The 17931-nt window shown below is 39.7% G+C and overlaps 1 protein-coding gene across 1 annotated transcript; it reads right to left on the bottom strand.

Annotated features, from left to right (window-relative positions):
- Window positions 1-9059: 9059 nt before the first annotated feature.
- kcng4b (potassium voltage-gated channel, subfamily G, member 4b) lies at window positions 9060-11553 on the bottom strand. Its single transcript, XM_066648414.1, has 2 exons — window positions 10807-11553; window positions 9060-9899 (listed from the first exon to the last, which is right to left on the bottom strand). The coding sequence occupies exons 1-2, from the start codon at window positions 11551-11553 to the stop codon at window positions 9060-9062; spliced, it is 1587 nt and encodes a 528-aa protein (XP_066504511.1).
- Between the last annotated feature and the right edge of the window lie 6378 nt (window positions 11554-17931).

Raw genomic sequence — 17931 nt, 5'->3', positions numbered from 1 at the left:
GGAGCACAAATAAGAAACAGTACACAACAGAATACAAAACTATGTACGTTACAATCATCTCCGACACCTCCAGCAACTAGTTTACAAAACCTTTACAGACTGTTGTTAAAAGAAGAGAAATGGTAGACATGTCCATGTCCAGGGGCGTTGGCTGGGTTTGCAAAGATCCAGGGCTAAGCCCTGTTAATTAATAGGGTTTTTTCTTGTGTAGATTTGTCTAACAGATTTAGAAAAAAAATAGCAATTTATTGTTTATTCTTGATTTAAGGTCGCCATCCATACTGTATTTGGACACTGAACGCAGTGTTCTGTTTGGAACTGATACGGGGGGGCGTTTGATTCCGTATTTCTGAGGTCTAACGTTTAGGACGGATGATCTATTTGAGACAAACAGAAATTCCGCACCTCGTTCTCAGCCTGAGGGAGGGGCAGATACTCCACCGCTCCTGAACCGAGAACGCGCTTCTAATTGATTATCACTTTTATTCAGCCAATCAGCAGCCGGAGTTTTGTGCTGCAGCCAATGGTGACACAGTCTTTTAACAGTTAAAGCAAATTAGACGGATTATAAATAATAATGGATATATTTTATAGATAAAACCTTATTTTTATCCATCGTTTTTAGTATATATTTTTCAAGGTTCACCATGGCTGTTTTATCGCAGTTCCTCTGTATAATTTAATAACAACTAGTCTATGTAATCCACTTAAATGATTCTTTAGGGAACCTTACCTGAATTAATCTAGGCTTTTTTACCTGTGTGAGATTATCTCAGTAATATATTATTACGCCAAGATGATCTCATGTAGCTATTTGTTGAAGCATGTGTTTATTTCGTTAACTATTTCATAACCATATTTACTCATTTGAACAACTCCAACAGCAACAGTGCTTAGTGCCGTTTTAGGTTGCACATTTTCTCCTTCTGTACCTGGATAGTTCTTGCCTGCGGCACCAAAGGACTCCGCTAGAAATTCTGTTTTGTGGTTTAACCTGAGGTGTTCCACAAAGTTTACTGTGTTGCCGCCTTCTTGGCTGTGTGTGGAGCTCCGTTTACGCTCTGCCACTGTGTCTGTCTACAGACTGAATGACTGAGCAGTGTGCCGGTGCACATACGCATTGCGCACTTACCCAGGTGGAAGAAAAAGTAGTTCCCAACAACCGCGTATAATGGTTTAGTTACTTTCAACTGTGTTCCTGTTAATGACATTATACCTTACCTCAAATGACCGAAGTATCAAAAGTATCAATATTTTGATTAGAGAATCAATTTTTAGAGAATAAAAATCTGGTATTGGAGGTATAGATATTTCAGTATCGATCCGCACATCACTAGTGTCCATCCGCTTTAGCCCAGGCCAACACAAGTGGAAGTGAAATGACATACACAAGTCCTGCACAGTGATCAGAGGGATTTGAAGCCATTCTTCTTGCAGGATAGTGGCCAGGTCTCTACGCGATGCTGGTGGAGGAAAACGTTTCCTGACTCTCTCCTCCAAAACACCCCAAAGTGGCTCAATAATATTTAGATCTGGTGACTGTGCAGGCCATGGGAGATGTTCAACTTCACTTTCATGTTCATCAAACCAATCTTTCAGCAGTCTCGCTGTGTGTATTGGTGCATTGTCGTCCTGATACATGGCAACGTTTTCAGGACACAATGTTTGAACCATTGGATGCACATCCGCTTTTGTTAAGCCCATAAGCTTAACAAAGAAAAAGCTTAAACAAACAACATCTGATATGTGTTCTATGTTTTACTGTGAATTAAATCTGATACTTGCAAGTCATTGCACTCTGTTTATTTATATTTATTTACATTTAGGCAGCATCCAATTTTTTTTTAATTTTGGGGAAATATAACAAAATATGGAGGATATAAGAGCTCGATAATTATGGTGAAAACAAGAACAAATAAGAAAGAGATTCAATTGAAAATAATTAAAATTCAGAGCTTCTCCAAATGAGCTGTGACTCATTGCCATTTAAAGGAGCGGGTGTTGAAACTAGACGATCTGTAAAGAGCTGTCTGAATGTTTTTGGTCATTTTGGTGTTTGATCCTTGTGGTATTTTTGACCAAAGCATGTCACAGGTGTTTCAGGAAGACCCCAGAACTCTGTTCATTCATGGAAAAGGGGTAGAATATGTACTATTTAAAAGTGGTCTATTGTGCAACATGGAACAGAGACTATAATTCATTTCTCTTTCTCGTGTTTCTTTTTCTTTTTTAGAAAAATGACAGCAGCAATGTTGTTTATTTAAAACTGATAATGTCACTAAACAAAACAGAGATCACAAAACTGTTTAATTAATATTACCACTGGGATTAAACACAGCTTATGGACCATAAATGAAATGGACTGCAGTAAACTGTTACTCTCATTCACTCTCAGTCAGGGATCCTGTTATACCTGTCAGATTTCACACAGGTCACTGCTGATCATTATTTGTATGTATAATGTCAACTTAATGAGGATGTTTAATTCGCTGATGACATAATTAATTACACTTTATAAATCTAGTCAGCTATATGTAAGAAGCACATTTAAAGACCGCAAATGACTTCCAAGCTGCACAGCAAAACCCAATAAATAAAGTATCAAAGGGGAAAAAAGGTCATAAAAAAGTAGAAAATAATGTAAGAGTAGTCTGTTCTGTTTTCCGCTTTGTTGTGACAGGAGTAAGGTGTTCATTTCTGAAAACGAACACCGTATCTTTCAACAGGCAACTTGTTCCAAAGCCAAATAATTACATTTTCATGATAACTGCTGTTGGGAGAGAGCTTTTTACATGGACAGAATATCATTGCTTTATTTTGGTTAATAACAGAGTAATGTGTAAATGTTTAAGGCTCATGTGAAAATGAGACTTAAAAATCTATTTTTTGAGCAGTAAGGCTTTATTTGCCTAAAACCACCCCCAATTATTAGGATTAAGACAAATAATATTATTACAGTAAACATTCATTCTGTGTGTGAATGTGTTGGTTTCCTCTCCTCATCTCATTCAATTATCATTAAAGGTTATTGTCCAATAACTAGTTTTACCAGTTAATAAATCCTTCATTGTGTTACATCAAGTGTGCTGTTGATTTAACAAATCCACACGATGACAGAGAATAGCTGGAAACTGTCTTTGTTCTTCACAGTAGCTCACAACACATTTGATTTTGGAATTAAAATCCGGTGCCTTAAAATTTCCACAGTACTATGTCAGTATGTGAGTTTTATTACAGAAAACTGTTGCCCATCCAAAATAGTTACAAATGAATTCAAAGGTAGATTAAGATATTTTGGATATTTTTGACTGGTCCAATTGTGATGAAGTTTTTTAAAGGGAAGGTAATATTTCTAAATGGTTTCAAATATTTTACACTTGTATAGGACAGTGGGACTGTGTATAATTACAATTTTCAGTATTTATGTTATTAAAAATACAAAAAAATTATATATTACATTTGCACAGTAGCTTGTCTTTGTTGGAGCAAAATGGCATTTTGTAACGGCTAATTTTTAACTACATTTAACAATGAATGGACCCCCAAAAAAATGGTACAAAAGAACTTTGGCAAAAAAGTCTTTTTCCATTTACTTACCTTGAAATACTGAATGTTTCCTGTAAAGTTATCATTTTGTAGACAAGGTTTTTTTCCAGCAACTGAGTCTAAATTAGTAAAAGCAGGTGGATTAATCATATGATTTCTAATATATTTCTGCCGTTTTTGTGGTGTCCTTTGCAATCTTTATGTTACTAAAAGGCAAGAGCATCTCACACACATCTGCTCCTTAAACACAACGGTTGCTATCGAGTGAAAAATAATCAGAATGCAAACCTGTTTTACGGGCAAGTGAAAAAATGCTTCCCAATTAAATCCTCTGTGGAAACCTTCCTGCATTCTTCTTTTTGGGAGAAGGAGGTGGAAGCTTTTGCAGAGACAGGTTACAAGGAAGGTTTAAGTAACTGAGTCACACATCTTTGAAATCATAGGATTGGCAGAGAGAGAGAGAGAGAGGTGGGAGACAGACACACAAAACGGATTGGTGCACTCTGGACCTTACAGGTGCATGGTGCACACCTTCCAACACAGGTGTAACTGAGCCGTGACATTGGTAACCATGGCAAAGACCTCTGAGACCGTGGTTATAATTTGACCTCTGTAGATCTGTGTTTGTCCCAAGGGCTTTGAGAAGGGCAGAGTGTATTTGTAGATAGATAGATAGATAGATAGATAGATAGATAGATAGATAGATAGATAGATAGATAGATAGATAGAAGGATCTTGCTACAGTTCTGATACATTGCTACCACATTGGAAAAGAAGAGTTAAATTCATGAATAAATTCCATTTTTGGACAAATTTCATTTGTGATTATTGCATGTTGAAGTAACGTGATACAGATTAGTAACAAAGACCAACAAAGGTAGGAACGATCCATCGTTTATTATTAAATAGTATTGTCACTCATTCAGCCACAAAATACAGTGTTACTGTGGGATTGGTCAGTGCTGTATAGTGACACCTCTTTTCTTTCACACATACACACACACACACACACACACCCACACAGCCCCCCCCCCCCACCACCACCACCACACACACACACACAGACTTGACTAAGAGGATCCTTGAATTTTTCACTCCCAAAATGTATTAGATGGCAAATAGATATGTATGTATTAATTTAAATATTTCTTTATAATATAAATATAAATAGTGGGTCACTAGCTTCTTATACTATTATTTTAATAGTTCCAACACCATAAAAAAAAGAAAATTAAAAAGTTATTTTAAGGAAAACATGAGGTATACAGATACTGGTGCTTAGTTAAGAAAAATTGTTCAACTGCAAAGAGAAACTTGAAATGACTGCAAAATTTGATTATTAAGATAAATAAATATATCCAGAAAGCAACACTTTATTTTGAAAGAGATCTATTTAAACAGAAGTCATAAATTAAATACTGCACAAAGTATATTTTTTCCTCACTTGAGATATTATACACATATTAGTAAATATTGTCACTGTCCAATGAAAAACCATGTATTTGCAAAACAGTAACTTAACAGGAGAATGAAAAACCTTCTTAACTTTAAGTGGACGTGAATGTAAAAACATGTGATGCCAAGTAATTTTGGAGCATTTCTATTTGTCCATTCATCAGGAAATGTTCACACAGTTTGATGGACATCTGCTGCATTTAAATGATAAACTAAATATCCACAAAACTGGAGATACACGGTTTTCATTGGACAGCGACGATATGTAAACTGATGTATTGTAGACTTTGAGATATTCCCACTGAACTGGTCCAAATCCTGAGAGTTTGCCCAAATGTTGCAAATTTGTACTTTTTTAAATATTATTTATTAACTATAATTCTTAAAATCAACAAATGTTTTAAGTTATTTTTGTTATTTGGTGGTAGATCATCTAGTATTTATTTTTTTAAAAATGAAAAAGAAAAACACTGATGCCGGTGTTATAAATTATGAACAAAACTTTGTGCTCCTTATTTAATTTCTGCATTTATTACTCCTGCCCTCCAAATTTTCTGTACAATACTATCACATAATAAAAGCCACATGTAAACAAAGACAAGTTTATTTATAGAGCATTGTCATACACAATGGCAACTCAAGGTGTTTTACAGAACCATACAGAAAAATTACAGTAGAAGAATTAAAATTTTAAAAGATAATAAACAAAGGGCTAGTAAAATTGAATTAAAAAAATTTATATAAAAGTACTAGAAAATAAAAGATACAGAATAAATTAGGGATGTATAAAAGTGCAGTGCTACTCAAAGGCACATGAAAATCAGGAGAACAGGGAGGTCTTTAATCTAGATTTGAAGATTGTAATATTTCGGGCAAATCTAACGTCTTCATGTAGTTTGATAGGTAGGCAGCATAATGACTGAAAGCTGCCTCCCCATATTGTTCTGACCCTGGGCACTACTAGCTAATATTATAATGTACCAATAATAATAATAATGCCAGCTATCATTACCTGGTGACAGAGCTAAATAGTCCAGAGTGTCATTTGCATAAATAGTAGAGGCCCAAGAATGGATCCTTGTGGAACACCACAGGTAATCAGTGTTTGTTTTGAGTTGTCTAGATCTTTATCAGAACTGTTGCTGAAAGCCCCACTCAGTGATCTAGTCTGTCTAGAGTTACTGTGATTGACAGTATTAAATACAGGAGTAAGATCAAGAAGCACTAGCACAGACATTTTATTGATATCTGAGTTCAAACGGATGTGGTTTAGGATCTTTATAAGGGCAGTTTCTGTGCTGTAATATGAACGGAGGCCTGAATGAAAGTCATCATAATAACAATGTTCATTTAAAAATTCACTATGCTGACTAAAACTACTTTTTAAATAATTTTGCGTATAATTGGAAGATTAGGGATTGGGCTGTAGTTATCCAGGATAGTGCTGTCTAAAATACTGCCATTTTAGTGCTTGAGGGAAGATCCCTGAAAGTAAAAAAACCCTTTACTCTTTGAAGTATGTCCTCAGGAACCAAAACACTTCCTTCATAAAGTGTTTGGGCAACACATCTAATATGATAGATGGGTTTAGCTGCTGGACAGTTGTGGGTGGAGCTCTCAATGAGGTAGAGAGTTAAGCTGCCTATCTGAGGGTTTGGAGCTTGACTGTTACTTTGAGATGTAAGTTATGGGGGGAGTTTTGTTTAACCGGTCATCAAAAAATCAAGTTAAACAGAACTCATAAATGCTCTAAAAATATTTTGAGATGTTGAGAATACTTAAGAGTACTGTGTCATGGAAGGTGCAGGGAGGACAGAAGAGGTGGACATGCATGCAAGGAATTTATGGAAAACAAGCAAAAAACAAAACCAAAAACCACACAATCTGAAAATAAATACAAGCAGGACACTGGAAACTCAAACTAGAATACATGACAAAACAACGAAACTGAACAAAAACCATCGTGAACACCCATTTACAACACCAGACAAGAGAACTCTGAACACAAGGGGCTATATATGAACAAGACCATAGACAAGGAACACTTGTTAGAAGGTAGGACCTCAAAAGACACACAGGTGGGAACACTGATGATAATGTGGGCCTAAGGCCAAAACAAGGGAAGAGACAGGAACAAAACAAAAGAGTCATGTGCTAAAGAACAAAACACAAAACGGCAAAAGCGTGACATACAGTAAAAAGTAAAGTAAACTGCTTGAGCTCGTTGTAGAAGCGGGAGAACATGTGGAAGATGGAGGTGTCAAAGAGAATGAAGGTCCATCAGTAGGAGGCAGGGATACTGCTAAAGCTTTGTGGCCATCTCACTTTCTGCAAGATGGACAAGTGTCTACAGGCCCAGTGAGTGCCTGGCCAGTCACATTACATACAGGATCCACAGGGCACACATGACCCACAGGATCAAACCCAACTTGTCCAGGTACCCTCAACCTGGCCCTGTTTCTGTAAACTGTTACATTGTAGACATTGAAGTTTTCCGGACAAAATGTTCTAAAACAAGAGTTTCAATTTTTTTTATTTATGTTCACTCAATTTATTTGTTCATTTTATATATAAAGTTACCATTCCAAAGGTTTTTTGTTTTGTTGTGGAAAAAAGCACTGATTCTTAGTCTAAGTGGGGAGACACTGCTTGTGGGGAGACCATGTTCATGTGAGAGTGCAAATGCTGGGTTAAAACAAACAAAATGTTTTAAAAAAATTAGCACAGAGAAGGAAGAGAACTGAACAAAAAAGTTATTTCAAAGTAATTACTGCATGTTTGAAAATGGGAGGAGCAGTGGCTCTTGTATAAAATACAAAAAACACAGTCTTTACACCTTTTAATTGTTGCTATCTCACATTTTCTTTATTTAAAACACACAAACTATGGAGTTTACACCTTTAAACTATACACAGTGTCTGTATATCTATATTTTTTCAGAAATAATTTCTTTTCAGGTGAAAAGTATTCAACTCTGGATCTGTCTTGTATTTTTGCTGCATCTAAGCTGCCCCATCTTTCAAACACATGGCAAGAATTTCTTCTCTATGGTCTCTGGTCATGGTGATATTTAAAAGGACACTGAGGATTTTTTATGTCTCAAAATCTAACATTATCTCTGTTTGTTTGGTCACTTCATGGCTGAAGGACACCATGTTTATGTATCCAACCTGGTGGGTTTGGACTGTAATGGTATTGGATAGAGGATGGGATCTAATGCCGAAACTTCAATAGAACTCAACTTCACAAAGAGATTATACTGACATCAGCACTGCTATTAAAGACACCAGTGCTTCAGCTTAGCCTCCTTAGGCTCCTTAGTTTCCTTAATCTATGATGACACACCCTGGACGAGTTATGACTGAGTACAATACATATATTACAGTTTGCTTAACAAATGCTGAAACCAGCAGCTTTGAACAGTACTGTTTAGACAAGGAAAATAGTGGTGTGTTGTTTGGTCCATGTGATATTTTGCCCAAGGCATGTCACTTTAAGAGTTAAATCCCTTTAATATTTTTATTATTATTGCTATTGTCTTTGTCATCTTTTGGAAAAAACCGTGGACACTTTGGTTATAATACACATTGCATCACTTGATTCATTAGGTCATACACATTGATGGCTAGGCTATTATAGTTGCAATGTAACAGTATTTATGGTGGGTTTTTTAGTGCACATATCAAAGTTTAGGGCATATATGTGTTATGCAGGTGTGATCATTTAGTTTTTTTAGGCTTTTCAGGAGTGCAAATCGCATCGCAAGTTACAAGAGATCAATTTTTATGGTCAGAGCACAGTCACATCTGCTTACACATCTAAGATGATTGATATAGGCCCATGCAGACGTGTGAACCTTTTTCCTAAAGTGCCTTAGGAGGACATTATGATCTTGTATATAATATGAACAGCTGCATTCCTAACTAATCAAAAATCTACTTGAATTCTTATTACACCTGGATGCCCAGAGGTCAGATCTGGAGACTGTCACTGTCTCTGGTAAGAAACCACAAGTAAATACGCCACTCCGCATAACTTTTAGTCATCTACACACTGGTTCAGCATGCAGTGGCTGTGAACACACTTTGATCAGCCCCAGTTCCATTTTCACTATGATGAGTTTTGTTAGTGTCCAGTAGTGGCCAGGAACAGTGGTTAATCTCTGATTCTTTCCTGACCTCCTCTGCAGCACTGGCTGTCAGAAAGGCTACTCGTTCTTCCTTGCATATCATCTCGTGTTCTTGCTTAAGCTCGTTGTAAGAGCGGGAGAACATGTGGAAAATGGATGTGGCGGGGAAAGCCATGATGAGGATGCCGCTCAGGATGCTGCTGAAGGCCACCACCTGGCCAGGGATGCTACGCGGCACCATGTCTCCATAACCCACTGTTGTCATGGAGATGACAGCCCACCAGTAGGAGGCAGGGATGCTGCTAAAGCTGTGTTGACCCACGGCTGTGCCAGAAGCCATCTCACTTTCTGCAAGATGGACGAGTGGGGAAAAGAGCGCAACGGCCACGCAGAGAAAAAGTAGCAGCAGGCCAAACTCCCGGGTACTCCTCTGCATCGTGAGCCCCAGTGTCTGCAAGCCCAGCGAGTGCCTGGCCAGTCGCATCACATACAGGATCCGCAGGGCACGCATGACGCGCAGGATCAAACCCAGCTTGTCCAGGTATCCTCGACCTGCCCCGGTATCTCCCATGCTGCCATCCTTCTCATCCACTACTAAGGAGACATAGTAGGGCAGAATGGCCACTGCGTCAATGATGTTCAGTGGCCCGCGAGCAAACTCCAGCTTACTTGGTGCCTGCAGGAAGCGCAAGGTTAACTCCAGGGAAAACCATGCTACGCACACTGTCTCCACGATGAACATATGTTGACACTTTTGCGAGCACTCACCCTGTAAATGAAGTTAGAGAATATTAAGCTCTTGGATTTCTAGTATTTCAACTGAGTTTCTAAAGAATTCTCCTTTGTTTCTGAACTTATATAGTGAACCTTAATCACTGGATTAGGAACCCCTCTCTTGTATCTATACTCATGGTTCATTTTATCACCTCGGCTGACCATACAGGAGCACTTTGTAGTTCTACAATTACGAAGTGTAGTCCACCTGTTTCTCTGCATGGTTTTATACCCATGTCCAGACCCTCACAGATTGTTTGGGTGGTGTATCAAACTCAGAGATGAAGCAACACTGACATGGTGGTAGTGTTAGTGTGTGTCGCGCTGGACACAGCAGTGCTGTCCAAGTTTTTAAACACTGTGTCCACTCACTGTCCACTCTATTACACACACCTACCAGATTGGTCCACCTTGTAGATGTAAAGTCAGAGACAGTAGCTTTTTTGTCACTGCACAGTGTGTGTTTGTCCTCCTCTAGTCCTTCATCAGTGGACACAGGATGTTGTCGACTGGATGCTTTTTGGTTGGTGGACTATTCTCATTCCAGCAGTGACACTGAGGGCTTTGAACACTCCAGCAGTGCTGCTGTGTTTGATCCAATCATACCAGCAGAACACACACTACCATATCTGTGTCACTGCAGCGCTGAGAATGATCCACCACCCAAATCATACCTGGTGGGAATATGAAATTATGCATAGAAACAAGGTGCTCTTGTATGGTCAGTGGAGTCGATAAAATGGACAATGTGTATTACCTAATAAAACCAGCTCTGGGCCCTCTGAATCTTTTACTCTTTTACATTCTCCTCTTTTCAATATCCCTGGCAGAATCACTGCTATAAAACATTACCAAACTAAAAAGCTGTGAACTGTTGAAAGGTACTGATCCTGTGCACATACCCGGCTCTCTTCCTCCCTTAGATCTGGCATGGTGCTAATGCACAGGCTAATCACGGTCAGAGTGATCATAACCACAGAGAAGCAGGCGAAGGTTTTGCCCAGCCAGCCAGAGTGTGGATTTTCCACCACCTCCCTGAGTCGACTCATAACGGCACGGTAACCCTTCTCCTCTGTGGGCTTGCTCTGCAGCCTCTTCCCCCTTCTCTCCTCATCCTTCTTCTTCCTCTCGGCCAGTTCCTCAAGGCGGGTCATCATCCGACGCCGGCAGCAGCGCTCCATGTTTGCCGGGTCAATGCCCCAGTAGTCCAGCTCGTCAGACAGGGACACGGCACAGACCTGCCGTAGCAGACGCAACTTTCCAGCCAACAGGAAGTTGAGGATGACACGGAAAGTGGTGGAGCTGCGGTCAAAGAAATATTCCCGGCAGGCCTCATCGTAATCATCACAGAGATTTGCGATGTCTTCTGGCCGACTGCAGTGGCGTAGCTGGCCCAGACGGGACAGTGGAAACTCATCCAGTGTGCTCCAGGGGAATGCGTAGCGGTCCCCTCCTACATTGATGATGGCTAATTCATTGTGGTTGACCTTCCTGGTGGCAGAGGGATCCCGCAGGAGCTGGGCACGCTGAAAGTACACTCCTTTGATGGTCTCGGTTTCTGGAATTTCTGTGAAAAATCGGTCAAGGCTGCTGTCATCTGTGCTGACTGAAAAATTGCTTAGGTCATTGGTATTGCTGATGATAGGCATGATGGCATTTGGCCACGGATGTGAAGCAGCTGCAGTAAAATGCCGGCGTTTGTGCTTTTAGAGTTTAAGAAGCACGGGGAAGATGCCAAAACAGGAGCACTGTAGAGAAATGAAAGGAAATTAAATGTAAGCCGTTGATGGATCCTCTGATAAACATTTTTTGTTGCTGTAACTCTTTACCTGACATAACAATAGTTCACAATAACAGATATAATCAGTGGGTACCACACGAAAAGCTTTGAAAATAACTGTATTTATAGGGTTAACTTAAAAGAACCTATATTTATTTTCTTCAAATCCTTACTCTAACAACAACTTAAACTATTTGTTTCAGAGTAGATAATGAGTTATTGTTATGGATAATCAGCTACTATCAGAGCTATATGTCCATGGTTAGTGTTTAAAAGGGTGCTTTGTGTGTGGGAGAAAAAGAATGAGGTGCTGTGTAGGTAACAGCACTGTCCTTTGGGGATAATTTCCCATTACTACAGCAAAACAGGAGCAGTGCTGTTTACATGGGACTCAGCTCTAGACTGTATAAGGACATAACTGGCATCAGTCTAATCCTCCACTCTATCTCAGTCATAAACAAGTTTCTGCTATTAATACAAACCATCCCTCACCTAAGGATTATGACAACTGCGCTTTTGTGAGTCCACTGCCTAAAAGAAGTGCAAAAGACATCACCCCTGAAATAAGAAACAAATTGGGAGCTCACCTTATATGGCAGAAGAAAATGCACTCTGTATGCCCAGCGTTTATAAACTCTACTCCTGCGATGGTGATGATCTCATCTGTCTTCTGGAGAAATGACAAAGTAGCATTTACATCTCTGTCACTGTCAGCCTAAAGCTCTCGCTGAATAGTTGGGGTGGGTCGAGGCACAGTCCTCGTTCCATCACATTTCCAATCAATCAAGCATCACTCCAGTGATGAGCTGCTGTTGAGAATGGCAAGCTCGTGTGGGACACCCCTGTGCTTTCTGGTAATTTTGTGTTCTGACTGAGAGAATAATCGTCCAGTCCCATAAACATCACCCTGAATCCTTTAGCAGAAAAATGTTCTCTCCCAAAGCCTGGAATAAAAGCGATTAGGATTTCCTCCGAAAAACCTGTTATTATGTTATCTCATCTTCTTTTTTCGGATGGACTCGTTGTGTGTGTGTGTGTGTGTAAGGGAGAGGAGGGAGTTGGAGGAGAGGCAGAGAGAGAGAGGCAGAGAGAGAGAGAGAGAGAGAGAGAGAGAGAGAGAGAGAGAGAGAGAGGATGTTAATTTACTTGCGACCAACTGCCAGCTAAGTTCTTAAAGCATAAGAACATAATTAATTTCAGGTTTTGTTGTTTATTGTTGCTGTTTTTATTTAGATGGAACTCTGAGGAAGGTGAAATACATCAGCTTATGATTACTTGGCCCCTGATCTGCAGAATGAATGAATATCAGGGATTAACTGTAATCTCTCGCAGATGGATGAAGATATTTGGACATTGGGACAGTTGACATTTGAGGCCCCGATGCCTGTACAGTACAGAAAACAGTCAGCATGCAGTCATGCTCTTGGCCTTGGGAGTTCACTGCTATATTGTAACTCTGTTTGTTGTTCATGCATGGATCTCATTTCCTTTTCTTGGTCTACTCCAGAGATCAGGTTACTTGTAATGGGGCACACTGAGCACACAGAGGAAAACATGAGAACCTTATCAAGTGTGGTGACGTAAAGGGCCCTACTTACAACCCACAGCTTAGTTTACTTGCTTATCTACATTCCCTCTCAAATCTCCATTTCCTGATGCACTTTGATGCCATGCTGTATCTGTAGGTATGTTCCATAAGTAGGTATGTGCCAGTCCTAAATCGTCTTCATTGGCTCTCAGTGCAGTACCGTATAAAGTTGCTTGTGTTGGTGCTTAAATCCTTGCATGACCTTGCCCCTCCTTATCTAAGTAGTTTACTTCAGTCATACCCTCCAGTGCGTACTCTTTGGTCCTCAAGCCTCCATTTGCTTGAGGTCCCACATTTTTAGCTAAGCACCATTTGGAATTTTGTGTGGCTGGTACAAAGCTGCGGAATAGTCGTCCTGATGAACTGCGAGCTTGTTCATCTGTAGATGTTTTTTAAAACCAGACTTAAAACTCATCTTTTTAAATGAGCATATGGATGATATTAAGGAGTGTGGTGTGTTCTCCCAGTGTCTGCATGGGTTTCCTCCAGGTGCTCTGGTTTCCTTCCACAATCCAAAAACGCACATTGGTAGGTGGACTCGCGACTTAAAAAGTGTCCGTAGGTGTGAGTTAGTGTGTGTTCCCCTGTGAAGAACTGGCACCCCCTCCAAGGTGTGTTCCTGCCTTGCGCCCAATGATTCCAGGTAGGCTCTGGACCCACCGCGACCCTGAACTGGATAAGAGGTTACAGATAATGAATGAATGAATGAATGGATGATATGTGTATGTGTTTATGGATATGTATGTGTCTATGTATGTATGTATGTGTATTTCCCTTTTTATTTTTTATTTTATTATCTATTGTAGTGTCCTTGGGTCCTTATTATTATAAAGGCATTTGGCTTGGCTACTAGATCCTTCTCCATTCCTTTAAATAAGTGTGAAGTGTTCACAGATGCATAACCATGCGTCCCAATTCCATACTAAGTAATATTTCTGGTGCTTTGGAGGGACTGATCTGATCAGCCACAAGAATAAAACCACTGATATGTGAAATGAATAACATTGATTAATAGCTCCTGTCGAGGGGTGGGTTCTATTATGCAGCAAGTGAACACTCAGTCTTGTTCAGACTTTGGATCTGCCAAAATTGTGATGCTTGTATTGTTTTGACCAGAGTATCTCCAGTCAAACTGATACCCTGGTCAAAATAATATGGTTCACTTTTCTTGAACCAGTGTACCACAGTAGGTCATAGGTGCCCAAGGCTCAAAGATGAGTGAGGGGAGCAAAAGCTAGCCCACCTGGTACTGTAACTCAAATTTCTGAAAAAGTTAATACTGACTATGTTAAAAGGTGCATCACAGGTGGCTGTCTAATTTATACACAATTGCAACTTAAAAGAGCCATTTTCAAGCACTTGTTCTGTCCCTGGTGGTATGAAGTCTTCTGCAGCTCTCTCCTGGCTGGATTTCTTGAGCCATGCACCAGGCCCAGTAAAAGATCAAGAAAGCAGCAACACTGCATGTTTTGAATCTTTTGAAATTCATCCCAGACAATCCCTTCACTGGATTCCTTTGCTGTCATTAGACCTAAAGCACTGATGCTGACACTGATGCGCCTACAACCCTGAAATTAACCTGCTCTATATCAGATGACAATGGTCAACTCTTGCAACATACCTAAGGCACTTTGAACTTCAAGTATGACTTGGCTGCACCGATCATTTCTTGAGATACATGGAAGTCTTTTCTCAGTACTACCATTCAAGTGGTGAAACAAAGTTCCTCTGGCTGTGTAAATAGTTACATGCTGTCTGCAACCCCAGACTGAATACTTTGAAATGCACTTCTACCATAGCAGGGTATCTTGGATAGTTGTCACTGAGGCACCTTTGAAAGAAAGCATTCCATCCCATGGAATGCTACACATGTGGAACATAGTGGTTAGTTTATTGTTGCAGTATTACTTCAATTCTTAAAATTTTAAGAAGGTTTTAACTGAAGAATCTCTATTAACAGTTGTGCTTGCTTCAGAATCGGTTGGATCTTGACTGAATTGTTGCAGGCTGTGGTACGTGACACATTTCTGTGATGATGTGAGAAGGAAAATGAAGTCGAAAATGCTTAGAGGAGAAATAGTCTGTCCTCTAGTTTCCATTTTGGTCTGTTTCTGAAGCAGTACAGTCATATCTAAGAATAGTTTAGAAATGCAAACAGCTTTGAAGTGTTCAAACAGTTGTTCTGTCACAGAGTAGTTTTCTGTGTGCCATTAAATTCTGGCCAAGGCACAAGAAACAGCACCATGTAACAATGGTCTTAGGGCCAAAATGTTTTGCAAAATCAATTTATTTACCTTCAGAGTGTGTGGCATGTACAAGACTTTTAGACTGATAAACCTGCCTCAAGGTTTCGGGGTTCCATTCTCAGACTTTAAAGGTATGTCATTGCACTACTTACAAATAACTGTAGCTTTTACAGCTCCCAAATCTTTCCTAGGAGCCTCCTTTTCTCATAGAAGACCAGTTCCAGTGAAGGACAGCTGTATTTTTACTCTCCTCAGATACAATTGTATTTGTAAAAATCGTCTCACTTTTTCGGTCATAAGTTTCTTATTAATAAAGATTCCAATTTTGTAATTGTATATAACATTATATGAGGCCTTGGGTAAATTAAGAGAGAGTAAGATATAAATTACAGTTTTAATTTGTAATTCACATTGTATTTATTTATTTTTTCTCTTTGGCCATTTTAACCAGAAAAGACCAGAAAGAGCTTCCACACTCAGGTCTAAGCTGAAGTGAGCCATGAGATGGATTGGTTGTAAATGACTACATTTTTCTAGTGAACTGTTGATAGAAACGTTGGATCGATATGAAAACGAAAAAGCCTGGGTCAGTGCTTATTGCAGTCCAACTGCAGTTCCATTAACACATACCCAGAGGAAGGCTTATCTACTTAATCTCACATCCTAAAACTAATTAGACATGAATTATGGAGGCTAATATATTTATAACTGCTTTCTTCAAATAAAGCTATAGGAGGTTACAGCATGATGCTCATAATTAAAAATCTCTGACTCTTAGTATGTAGCACTGGGAAAAGTAGGATCACTTAAATGAGACATAATATGAAATTGTCAGTTCTTCAGTGCATTTGAACATTTATTTTGGTACCTGGAGTGCCTTCCAATCCACAAACTGTGAAACAATTCTGAAAACATGAGGACAACATGACATTCTGATTTTGTATCCTACATGAAGTGCACAGACTTTAGATTTGTCCCGCCTCCAATCACAGCACTGATTTATGTGAGAGTGCAAAAACAAGATTAAAAAGAGCAAAACAAATACAAAAAGCACAGAGAAAGGAATGAGTCCTTATTACACTTTGTGAAAATGAGAACAGATAAAGAGAACCAAGCAAAAATGGCTAAAACCCAACTTCTCCTCGCGCCTCACCTGTGGGCCTGATGTGGCTCATTCTCATTTAAAGGAACAGGGGTCAAAAGTTCTGAGTAGGGCTGTTAAGACAGGGAGAGAACACTGCTGCGTTGTTTGGTCCTTGTGGTATTTTGACCAAAGCAGGTGACACATATCTTTAAGGCCCCAGAAACATGTTCATTTATGGAAAAGGGGTAGAATATTTTTATAAGGGATCCAGCATTGTATCTAAGAATAGAGTTCAGAGTTTCTATCACATTAGACTTGGTGTGAGGATTTTGAGTTTAATGGAATTCATTTATCATAAACTTGGAGTCTTGTTGATGTAAGTCTTAGCAGGGAGCACCAGGACATACTCAACATGTGCATAAACCTGTGGTCACTATCAGTAATCCCAAGATTGGGGCAGAGGAGTATATAACCCCACGGCATTGTGCTGTGAAAATGGAACTGTTCTATGGAGTGATGGAACAACATTTCATACTTTTGGGATGAGTTGGAGTAATGCTTGCAGTCCAGAACCTTTCATCCTACATCAGTATTCATTCCGCTTATCCAATTCAGGGTCACGGTGGGTCCAGAGCCTACCTGGAATCATTGGGTGCAAGGCAGGAATACCCCCTGGAGGGGGTGTCAGTCCTTCACAGGGCAACACAGACACACACACACATTCACTCACACACTCACACCTACGGACACTTTTGAGTCGCCAATCCACCTACCAACATGTGCTTTTGGACTGTGGGAGGAAACCCACGCAGACACAGGGAGAACACACCAACTCCTCACAGACAGTCACCCAGAGCGGGAGTCGAACCCACAACCTCCAGGACCCTGGAGCTGTGTGACTGTGACCTGCTGCGCCACCGCGCCGCCTACATCAGTATTTAACCTTATTAATGTGCTCCTAAATAAATGCTGTCAACAATGTTTCAACATCTAGTGTAAATCCCTCTCAGAAAAGTAGAAGCTATTACTGCCCCAGCCTCCACAATATTCATATATGAGAAATACTTCTGTAATCTCCCACCAGACTAATCCAAAGTCAATATTGAACAGTCCAACAGCTCTTTATGTACACGGGCTTAGAATACAGAGGACTACATGTTTACACTGTGCTTTAGGTCTGGTGGAGATTTCATCACATTTGTTCAACTAAAATCTCTGTATAGAATCCTTTGTTTGGTGTGCAAATAATGTAAGTGACTCCTTCAAAAAAAAACACTTCACATTGAGCCCTGTGCAAAGTTATTTCACTGAGGTGCTGAGCAGAGCTTA

This window comes from Hoplias malabaricus, chromosome 16 (genome assembly GCF_029633855.1).
Source record: "Hoplias malabaricus isolate fHopMal1 chromosome 16, fHopMal1.hap1, whole genome shotgun sequence".
Lineage (NCBI taxonomy): Eukaryota > Metazoa > Chordata > Actinopteri > Characiformes > Erythrinidae > Hoplias > Hoplias malabaricus.
This window is presented reverse-complemented; position numbering and strand designations above follow the sequence as displayed.